At 38.7% G+C, this 10,664-nt stretch overlaps 2 protein-coding genes across 3 annotated transcripts in view; both read right to left on the reverse strand.

Annotated features, from left to right (window-relative positions):
* The window catches only part of LOC117815290 (LIM and calponin homology domains-containing protein 1-like), a 31,360-nt gene extending 29,503 nt beyond the window's left edge, over window positions 1–1,857 (reverse strand). Inside the window, exon 1 of one of the 2 annotated variants that reach the window (XM_034686923.1) lies at window positions 1,447–1,857. In XM_034686923.1, the coding sequence (XP_034542814.1) occupies window positions 1,447–1,563 (117 nt within the window). In that variant the 5' untranslated portion in view covers window positions 1,564–1,857. The remainder of the gene's footprint in view (window positions 1–1,446) is intronic. The other variant, XM_034686922.1, reaches the window with a different exon arrangement.
* Window positions 1,858–4,587: 2,730 nt separating this feature from the next.
* Window positions 4,588–9,975, reverse strand: uchl1 (ubiquitin carboxyl-terminal esterase L1 (ubiquitin thiolesterase)). The gene is made up of 9 exons (XM_034688839.1): window positions 9,845–9,975; window positions 9,743–9,754; window positions 9,195–9,323; window positions 8,460–8,601; window positions 7,997–8,082; window positions 7,414–7,461; window positions 7,104–7,173; window positions 6,961–7,019; window positions 4,588–5,671 (listed from the first exon to the last, which is right to left on the reverse strand). Exons 1-9 carry the CDS (start codon window positions 9,875–9,877, stop codon window positions 5,588–5,590), a joined length of 663 nt encoding a protein of 220 aa, XP_034544730.1. The 5' UTR covers window positions 9,878–9,975; the 3' UTR covers window positions 4,588–5,587.
* Window positions 9,976–10,664: the final 689 nt, after the last annotated feature.

A 10,664-nucleotide genomic window follows, 5' to 3' on the forward strand; every position in this document is an offset into this window, starting at 1 on the left:
GCATTGACATAGTACTATAATGGTATTAACATCAAAATATGGTGTCAACGCAAACCACTCTACTCAACATGTGTGCGTTACTCCTCACTGCATTGGCTCACTCTACTCTCACTCTTCAACATGTTTATGAATTTTGTCATATTTATAAGACGTGGATTTTCATTGCTATATTTTACTGCAGACCTTGAAATTAATAGACATTTAAAGTATTTAACTTACATATCCGTTTATTAAATGTATTAATCTGCAGTTTAGGGTTATATATGAATGGGATTGCTGGGTATAGGCTGATTTTACCATAGCCTACTCCAGAAAATCTCCCTATTTTTCACTGTCCAATGTTGGCAGGTATGCTTGTTGTACGTCCAAACCTTTATACCCCAAATCTGAGATAGAATCTGGCAGGTATCTAGGCTAAAGTCAGGACAGGCACCGTGGGGACAGAAGAAAAAAATAGGTCATAAAGCAGCTCTCCGCGGGCGGATAGTGATTCACGACTCAGGCTTACAGAGAGAGGCGTTTTTAGCCGGGCAGATGATGGTGGTAGCGATGCAGAAAACCACAAACGATAATCTCATCCGATGAGATCAAGTGCTGGTACAGTACAGCATCTCGTGCGTGACTGCTGGCCCGGTTTTATATAACCATGGCAACCGGGGTCCTCTCTCGCGCCTGAAATTAGGGGGCGTTCCTCCTCCTCGTGCGTAGAAAACGGGCTCTTCAAACAGGCAACACACTTTGAGAGATGACTTTCATATTATGCTGTTTTTACAACATGCATGGTGTTACAGGTTCAATACAGGGCTGGTCTGGGTGTGAAGTTCCATTTAGAAACACTAGTGTGAAAAGTTTCGACGCAGTGACACAGCCGTGGTCCCACAAGGTAATCTGATACTGCATCGTGCCCACAACAGGTGACCTGGTGCTGTGGTGCTATACTTATTTATACCAACTCTCACCAAACCCAAGCACCGAACCTGGGGGGACAGGGCTTTCTCTGTCGCTGCCCCCCACCCTCCTCTGGAACTCTCTCCCCCAACACTTCAGACTCTCTCCCTCACTCACCAGGGACTCAAAACCCACCTATTTAGAAAGTCTTTTAGCATATAATTGATTGATTTTTTTGTTTGTTTGTTTGTTTTTGTTTTTGTGCTTATCTATTATATAATTTATTTTTTGTAGTGTCTAAGAGAAACTTTTAAAGCACTTTTATAAATAAAATGTATTATTAGGCTACTATTATTATTATTATTATTATTATTATTATTATTATTAACAGTCACACTGGCTGTTTCTGGTACCCCCTCTAAAACGAGATGGCACATCTCAAGGGGTTTAACCCAATAAAATAAATGTCTTACTGTATGGGAGTATGACCTGCTTCTATGTCGTAGCAGCAGGGCCCTGACTGAGCCCCCCTTTCCTTCTCTCTGGACGGTCACCTACCTCTATCCATTTCTGAGCCTCCTGACAGGCTGGTTCGGGATGGTGCGGCTCCAAGCGCTCCGAGTCGTCCCTCGTTTGGGCATTGGGGACGTCTCGACCTGCTGCGGGGCTAGCCATCTCCAGGAGCGACCAGAGAGTCTGTGGGACGATGGTGATATACAGTGATCAGATGTGCCGTGGTGCTCCCCTCCCCGCTCTGTCAGTCCGTTATATCCTCCTCGCTGACTATCAGTCCACCACCCAGCAGCTCCAAGCTCACTCAGAGGGTTTCCTTCTCCAGTGCAACGGGATGGAGGAAAAAGGTCTCCTGCAGACCCCGGCGCTGCTGCAACACGAGCCACGGAGCTAAAAATAACAATTCTTGTTCGCCTCTGAAACTGCGTGAGGCTGACGCTGCTGTCCTCAGCCACCGCAGCTGCCGCGCAATTTTGGAAGCGTGGACGCGCACGCAGGAATCTACGCGGGGGAGGCCGAGAGATAGGAAAGAGAGATATGCGAGAGTGATTGGGGGATTTCAAAGGATGTCCCGTTTTTTCCACAGTTTACATGCGTAAGCTGGTTGTTCAAGGGGATTTGTTTCATGCTTACCTGAGCAATAGAAAGTACAGAGGAATTAAACAATGTACAGTATATCAATAAATGTGACTTACTCCATTTCAGCAGTGGCGTGTCCAGAGGGGTCGCATTGGCACCCCTTGAAATCCAATTGGCCACCCCAAAACTATGATTGGCTATTTGCTTTGTCAGAGGTGGGGTTTCTGTTAAAATCTATAATTTGGGATGAGTTAAAAAGCTGACAGTAGATTTCTTTATTAGTGCCCTCAAATGTGACTTTGTAAAAACATCTTTTGTAAGTCCTTAAAGATTTAAGCTTAGAAGATTTATGCCACTTTGTCATGTTGTTTTTTTAAGTCAAAGGGAATATACAAACTGTTTAATACTTTAACAAAAGTAGATTGTGAAGACAGAAAGGGTAAATGTTATTTTTGTGTAAATGCACTGGCCACCCCTGCCTATGTGAAAGCCTCAGTTGGGCTACCCTGGTCAAAAAGTTCTGGACACGCCCCTGTATTTGAGTCAATGAAGACTAGACAGCCAACATTTACAAGGAATAAAAATGGAAAATAATGGATTACCTTAAAATCTGGAAATTTTAGTTAATTCTACTTTGTCATTTTACCGGCTATTACTTCAAGCAGAGCCTTAAAACCATCACCTCTCAGCACAAGCACAAAACTGTTTCTCATCATTCATTTTTTTTAACATTTTTTAGTTTAAATAGTTCTCCAATTAGCATACTTTATTGGTAACTTTTCCAATATTAGAATCTGAAATTAGGGTCAACTTCTTCTCTAGGTCTAGATAACAACACACAAAGCAGTCAACTTCCATCAAAAGCCTCAAAGCCCCATAAGAGGTCATCACTGTATGTTTATATGACTGATTAAAGTTCAACTTTACTTTGTTTTTAATGTAATTTTAATCTTTTGTAAGGGTGGGAAAATGAACTTAAACCACTTAAACTCCTCTGAATGACCCACTGTCTTCAAATATGGCTACAGCCCAGTCTCAATGTTGCCAAAAATGAGATAACATTTTTAAATAGATAGGGGTTCCACTTTAAAGTCACTGATCAAAGTTACAAAACACAATAAAACAATCACCCAGGAACTCTTCAAAACAGTATTTCATAAACTGAGCAAAGAATGGCCCTGGATATGTTGTGAGTAATCAATGCTGTTGATATAAATTGTGTACACAGTGGGGTTGTAGCTCTGTCCCTTAAGTGTTGAATGCAAATGTGACTTTGTTTTCAAAGCATGTTACTGTGCCTAAGTACATGAAAAGAGAAGTGAAGCCCCCGCCCTAAAACAAACAAACAGTAGTTATTGGAACAAAGAGTGCAATATGTCCCCCTAGATATAGATAAACATAGTTAAAGGACTTTCTGAAGGTGAGGGTAAGAAATTCAGTTTACACTCCTGACTCCAAAAATGCCATACTAATTGTTACTAACGGGTGCAAAAACTTTCTTCAAAGAACTTTTCACAACTTCAGTCTTTTTATAGGTCAATATATTGAATGTCATTTTGTTCCTGTTCTTTTGTAACAAAGAAAAAATATCTTGTTGGGATCCACACACTGACAATCTACAGACAACCCTTCGGTCATCCTCCTCCTGTTTCAGCCCTCTAAAGCTGAACTGAAGCCAAGAACAGTGAGGATGAGCCCCAAGCTGTGAGAGGGTTGAAGCATTAACCATTTCATCACCTCATGTGATAAAAGTGGGAAAGGGTGTCAGCTAAAAGGTATTGCTGACCAGGGGGAATCCCAAAAAGGATATTGATTACTTCATTAGAAGCAGGAGAATCAAAGATTTAGAGCTGCAAGTGATAATTGAGTTATTGATTACTCCTTCACAAGAAAAAATAAAATCTTAAGTTTGTTTAAATTGTCTGACAAAGTCAAGAGATTAAAGCTATTCAATTGACTGAATGAAAAACCACAAATCATCACAATTAAGACACTGAACCAGAGATAATTGGCATTTTTACTTGTAAATTACTATAATCAATTGATTGGCTTTTTAAAAAAGGTAAACAGATAATCCAAATTTGACAGACTTTATAAACTTCTGCAGATTAAAGGTACTCTTAAATTCCCTGTCTGTCCAAACAGCAAGGACAAAGAGATATGGGGACAGGGCCTTCTCCATCTGTGCCCCAAAACTATGGAATTCTCCCCCCCCTCCCCCCCCACCGTCTGATTCTCTCCCCCCCCCCCCCCCCCCCCCCCCATCGAGGCTTTAAAAAGTCGTCTGAAAATGCACTTTTATTCATTAGCTTTTAACTGCACCTAACCACACTGGCTCAGATACTCACTGTACTGTTAATTGTATTTCTTGTCATTACTGTTGTTATTATTACTGTTAATTTCATTTTTAATTATATTGCTCTCTTACCACTCTTCTTTCCCTCTCTCTCCCTCTGTTTGTGTGATTTTTATTTTTCATTTTCTCTTTGTGTTCCTCATTTTCTGTTGTAAAGCACTTTGGAGCAACTGTGTTGTGTGTAAAGTGCTACATAAATAAAGTTGATTTGATTTGATTATACTTGTTACAAATACATACAAGGAGGAGTGTCAAGTTTAATGGTTGCTTTATTGAATTCCCACAGCTGCATCACCAGTAGAACTACAGCAAAATATTTGAAAAGTGCAGAAAGGTAAACAATTGGTGCACAGAGTAAACACAGTACAATCACCCTGCACTGCACAATGACAACCCGGCATAGAGTAGCACTTTGATTTGATGGTCCCTCGTTTTGGAGTTATCTTATTTAACCTCAGACACATAAAGTGTATTTGGCTAGTGAGAAATTGTAGATAGTTGGCTGAAAAGCCATTTTTAAATCAAGAGCAAAAAGAATTGCTTTAGTAAATAAATAGTCAAAATTCAAAGGGACACCATCATCTTGAACTTTAAATTCAACTTCTTAAAGAAAGCCTCAGTTCTTCAGAGAAACAGCAGCGTTTTACAAAAGAACTGCACTCAAAAGGTTGCGTGCATGTTTCGAACAATGGTTAAATTATTCCTACGGATACATTTGGGCTGTTCTGAGGAATGTCAGATCCTTATAAACTCAACCACACAGCAACTGAAGGCATTTTGAGGGGCCTTTTCCTCTACACTCTTCTTGTTCTCTTTATTGGCACAAAAGGTTTTAAGTAACATTTTTTTAGTCAGGACAAATACACCGATGACTGCATACCAACAGAAGCAGTAAAAAAAGCCAAATGCTAAATACACACATGAACACGAGCCATAGTGCGATCTGGTCTCGTGTTAACAAATTTCACTGCTGAATGATGACACATAAAAGGTTTGGACAAGCATGTATCAGATAGTGTCATCAGAACAAAAGGCTTTGATGGTGGGTTTGTGTTTGTGTGTACATGTGCTAAGAATGCTTTGTTCATGAGTTGAGAGTACACTGTGTGGAAACAACATGTGCTTTATAGTGCATAGTGTGTGCAGATGTGTGTTCTCACAGGTCATTATGGATGCTTACTGATTGTGTTTGTCATGTAAATGCTCCAGGACATTTTGGTTTACAATTTGGTTTTGTCTTCTACTGAATATCTAACTTTGACAAAGAGCCACAGCAGAGAAACGGACCTCGCCTTGCTCTCTCTCCATGAATCCACGGCACACTTTGGCTGCATCCTGGATATGAAGAAATATGAAACAGAGGAAGAAATGACAGCAGATTGGTTTAATGTATTTGGATATATTTTAACTCAAGTTTTATGAACCTAACCTGAAAAACTGGGAAAAGTCCTTTGCAAACAACCATGTACATTTTACAGCAAATGTTTTTTGTAATCCCAGTAGGGCTGGTGAATGTTACCATTACCACAACTTAATTTTTCTATACTTTAACAAAACTGATCTGAGTAGAAAAATCTAAAACTCCTTTCAAAAATAATAAGATCCAATAAATGATCACATTTCCTGAAGCAATTATATTTCGAATGCATGTAGAGCCCTCTAGTGGTACTTTGATGTAAACACCTATAGATTCAGAGCTGAGCAGAAACATGACCTTCACCGACTTCTGCAGCAAATGAGCAAATGAGGAATAAACAAACTTAATCTATGTATCAAACACTCCTGTGAGATATATTGCATGTTGAATTCCCAAAACTTTTATGTGAACATCCTCTAAGTGTTGGTTGTATTTGTAGTTAATTGTTGCAATAAATACCTCCATATGTACCAGCTTGCATGCAATGCTGTCATGTACCAGGGTGTAAAGGGGACATATTAGTTGTACACTGTTGCTTTAATAACTTCAGGTGAATATCCAAGAAAGCCAAAACACTTTAAAACTATCCTCATTTTGTAAATGTTGGCTATCGGGAATTTTGATAGTTTGGATTACAAACTAATGTTGAGACTGGAGGCAACTAGGTGTGTCAAATGATGGAGCTGGTCCCAGAATAACATATTTTGCATCTGTGCCAAACCGCATTCCAGTGACACAGAGCAAACCAAAACAACAGTAGCTGTGCTGTCCTTTTTAAAATGTGTTTTTAGTGTTATTATTATTGTTGCCATGATATACAGAAATAAGGTTAAAAATCAGCTGACTATCTTTTTGAAGTAACAGTTAATGTGTCAGGGGAAAAATACTGTATCTTGCAACAAATAGCATCGCTCAAATTCCAACCATGATCACATTAAGGATTTTTAACACTGATCTATTTAGCATGTATTCATATTTGAAAGTTAACAACCTTCTTCACTGTCCCTAGTTTTTTTTTTTCTACCCTGGTGGAGATTTGATAGCGAACATTAGCCAAGTTTATTGATTGAACCAAGACTTTCAGGAACTGCCACTCCCTTTTCCAGTTTGATACTATGACTCATCACAGATCTTGTTCATAAAAGGACTTGTATAAGTATAATTTAGATATTCAGAACAGACACAAGATATTGACGAATATACCTACCGTTACAAATGAGTCATCTTTGGTGGCTCCATGTTTCACTGGTCCATTCATTTTTCCATCTGAGAATAAAACAACACAGAGAGTGAGGAATCCACAGCATCAAAACACAAACATTTATCTTTAGGATGAGACGGCAGGCTTACCAAATTCATAAAGTTGTCCGTTCACATTGCCAAAAGCAATAAAGTGGAAGTTGACTTTGTCAGCTTCTGGCTGTAAGAGTTAAGTTTGAGGATTAAATAGTTAGTATATTTTTTTAATACAAGAAGACTTCAGCTGCAATCATTCAAGTCCTACAGTGACCTGTTGCAGTGAACGATAAATTTAACTTAAAGTGTTACATCTGTCTAAATCAAAGATGGCTTGGACAACGGATGTGCATCTACTGTCAGGAAGGTGTATATAAATTAAGCAGTAATAGAAGCTTTTATTTAATATGGTTCAAGATCTTACCCTACACTGGCCCTGCTGTGCAACCTCATTGTGAGCATCACAGATTGCCTGGAGAGAAAGAAAATAGGAAGACGTCAGTTTAACACTTCTGAAAACCATTACAGATCATTCTACCCTTGAAGTTACACACAGAGAGCTGTTTAAAAAGATAAACATGACAGAGGGGAACAAATGGAAGATGAAAACGGATTTGAGATTTTACAAGCTTTTTCACAGTCCATACTGTATAAACATTTAATACACTTGAAGGCAGCTGTCTTAGTGCACAAAAAAACAATAATGATTTTCAAGTGTCTGGTGCCCCCAAGTGGGTAAAATGTATACTATTTTTTGTTTTGGATACTAAGTAAAAGTACAGGTTATTTTATTACTTGAAAGCTTATATATTTACATTAGACAATAACCCTATTCAAATGCAAACAAAAACAAACATGTTGGTTATGAAGCGGATGCCTTGTAAATTGCCCCTTACAATAGGCTTACAGCCAAATTATTTTTCGTTGCAGCTTGGTTTGCATGCTTTTATTTGTTAGGTGACAAAAACAAAACAAAGCAGCTTCATGAGTGTGTTTGTTGATTTTACCTGGTTCTTCTCCAGATGTTTGGCACGATCATCAGCAGACATGTTTGCAGTCTCATCCAGAAACTTTTTCAGGATAGAGCCACTATCTGAAAGAGCCAAAAAAAATCACAGAGTTAATAACAAAGAAATGTTGTTTACATTAAAAAAAAGGGGGAAATTTAAGTCACATGTCACACAAAGTAACTGTATAACTAACTTACTTGAAAATGTAACAATATTTATTATGCTACAAATCTGTAAGCTTAAATAGAGAGTGACAACCTTTGTGATGATCCCTGCATCTAAAAGAACTGAGACTCACTAAGTGTATAAGAGCTCAAAGTTGAGCAATTTTGAAAAGTAACTACTGAGTAATTCATACTACAAGAGAGGGTCATTGTTGTTATATAAATAACTACTTTGTAATACTAAAGATGCAACTGTATTTTACTGAAGTGCCAGCGCTTCTAAGTTATGCACTCACCAAATGTTAGTTTGCTTTTATTGTTGGCCACAGCGTGCAGCAGGGCGATGGTGCCGCAGGAATTATCTCCTGTCTGCTTCAGGAAATAACCATCGGAGTCTACTGAAACCTTGTCTGCCTGCTGCTTCCTGAAAGAGTCATGCTACACACAGACACACATGGAAGAGTCATTGTCCTCTATTGATTTAACACAGCTAATACCACTATTTATACCATTTAAAATGTGTGTGAAGTAAGGTGGTGATATAATGATGATATAAAAACTAAAATGAAGTGTTTATTTTGAAAATGAAAAGTTTTCATCTTTCTCTGTTTTTATTTTCTGTATGGATAAAAATAGGTATTTGAAGAGAGCACCTTGCACTTTGGACTGTGGGAAACTGGGACAGATATTTCTTATATACATTCACACATTCTGTGCATACATTTGTCAGATGATTCATTGAAAAATAATAAATTAAATAATTACAAGTCATTTTTTTTCGATTTAATTTGCTGCCTGATGTCTAGGATCGACAAGGTAATTAAATGATCATATGTGGAAATAAAATCCAAGCATCTGCTGATTCATTCCCTCACTAGCACCACAGGCTCACCCAGTTCTTCCTATCACATAACCTTACGACTCCATGCCCTCCCTGCACCTCAGAATCACCCCACCTCAGACAGTCTGTATCATCCCTCCCAGGAAGTAGTCTTCCCCCTCCCCCTCCACCATCAGCACCCTGTTGTTACCTGTTGTGTCAGTGGGAAGAGCAGCATCAAGGAACAGCATGGTTTAGGGACGGTGGAGAGTTGCTCACCCTCCAGCCCCACCACATCCACAAAGCGCCAGCTGTCGCCCACGCCAAGGGAGCTCATTAGCTGAAACACGCAACCAAGGAAAAAAAAGATAATCTGAATGAAGGCCTAGCAGTTTTGGTATCAGATGCTAAATGTATGCCATCTACAAAGTAGCCTACTCCTGCTGAGGGTGATCAAAGATGCTGCGTTGTATTGGTCCAGCCCGACCACACCCTTTAGCCTAGACACAGCGCAGCGCAGGAAGGATGCTGACGCGTAATAAATGGAGATACACGCTTCCATTGTTTTCATTCACTCCTCTTTTATATTCCACCGACTATTTTCCCAACTAAACACTTACCGCATCTCTGTAACCTATATATTGACTCCGTAGTTATAACGTAGCGGTCTGGTTTTAATGGTTTCTTACTGACAAACTTACCAGACAGTTAAATCAATCAGTTTGCAACATGTCGCCATTTCTGCGCGTTTCTACTCACCTTGTTCAGCATCTGAAACGACATAAACACAGGACACAAGTGGGTTTGTTGACACGAAAACACACGCCAATGTATCAGAGTTAAGAATAGTTATTTACGCACCTCGGGGTTAATCTCCATGGGGGTCCACACCATTTTGGCAACGTTTCGATGTGACTGGGAGTTCAAGGAAATCTTGTCCCACTTGGTTTCTGCTGCTGTCAGTTCAGATATCGAGCGCACCCCAAATTTATACTGCCGGTCATACCACTTACAGGCAGACAGGGGGGTGGGTTGCAGTCAAATAAACAGTGTTGACTACATTTAATCTGCTCACTGGAAAAAGTGTAAGTGTTTCAAACATCATGATCTCCCTCATTTATGATAAGATGTTTAGTGTTACCTTATTTAAGTCATAAAACTAATCCAAAGAAATGTTTTTCGACTGAATCTTACCGCTCATAATGAGATCTGGTCAAACCACGTTCTTTCTAGAACGACAGATATGACGTAGTAATCACTATCAACAATGAATTTCATATTTGACTTTATTTCTATATTTTATTTATTTATTTATTTATTAGGTTCCCCATTAGCTTCCACATTACGGTTCTTAGTCTTCCTGGGGTACACACAACAAAACAAAAACAAGAAAAACAATTATTTAAAATCACACATTATCCATAAAACGAAGATGCAAAAGCAGCCAATTATAAAAATCAAGAGTGAAAATGAAAATTAAACAAAGTTTCTGAGCAAAAAAAACAATAAGTAGCATTAAACTACAAACAATGGAAACAAAAACAAAATTGTCACAAACACATGGCACCAAAAAATTAATAAAACAAAGACGTTCAAAACAGTGTTTACATAATAACGTCTATGAGGAATTTATCAGCATTTGTTTTAGTGAGTTTTTCAAAGAAAATCTGTTTTTGATCAT

This window comes from Notolabrus celidotus, chromosome 7, assembly GCF_009762535.1.
Source record: "Notolabrus celidotus isolate fNotCel1 chromosome 7, fNotCel1.pri, whole genome shotgun sequence".
NCBI lineage: Eukaryota > Metazoa > Chordata > Actinopteri > Labriformes > Labridae > Notolabrus > Notolabrus celidotus.

What these genes read in the sequence shown, in the direction of transcription:
- uchl1 (XM_034688839.1), bottom strand. Translation starts at nt 9,877, where the DNA reads ATGGTGTGGACCCCCATGGAGATTAACCCCGAG. An exon ending in TCTTCCCACTGACACAACAG is followed by an intron (nt 8,602 to 9,194) that starts GTAACAACAGGG and finishes GTCTGTGTGTAG; the next exon opens with CATGACTCTTTCAGGAAGCA. An exon ending in TAAAAGCAAACTAACATTTG is followed by an intron (nt 8,083 to 8,459) that starts GTGAGTGCATAA and finishes TGGCTCTTTCAG; the next exon opens with ATAGTGGCTCTATCCTGAAA.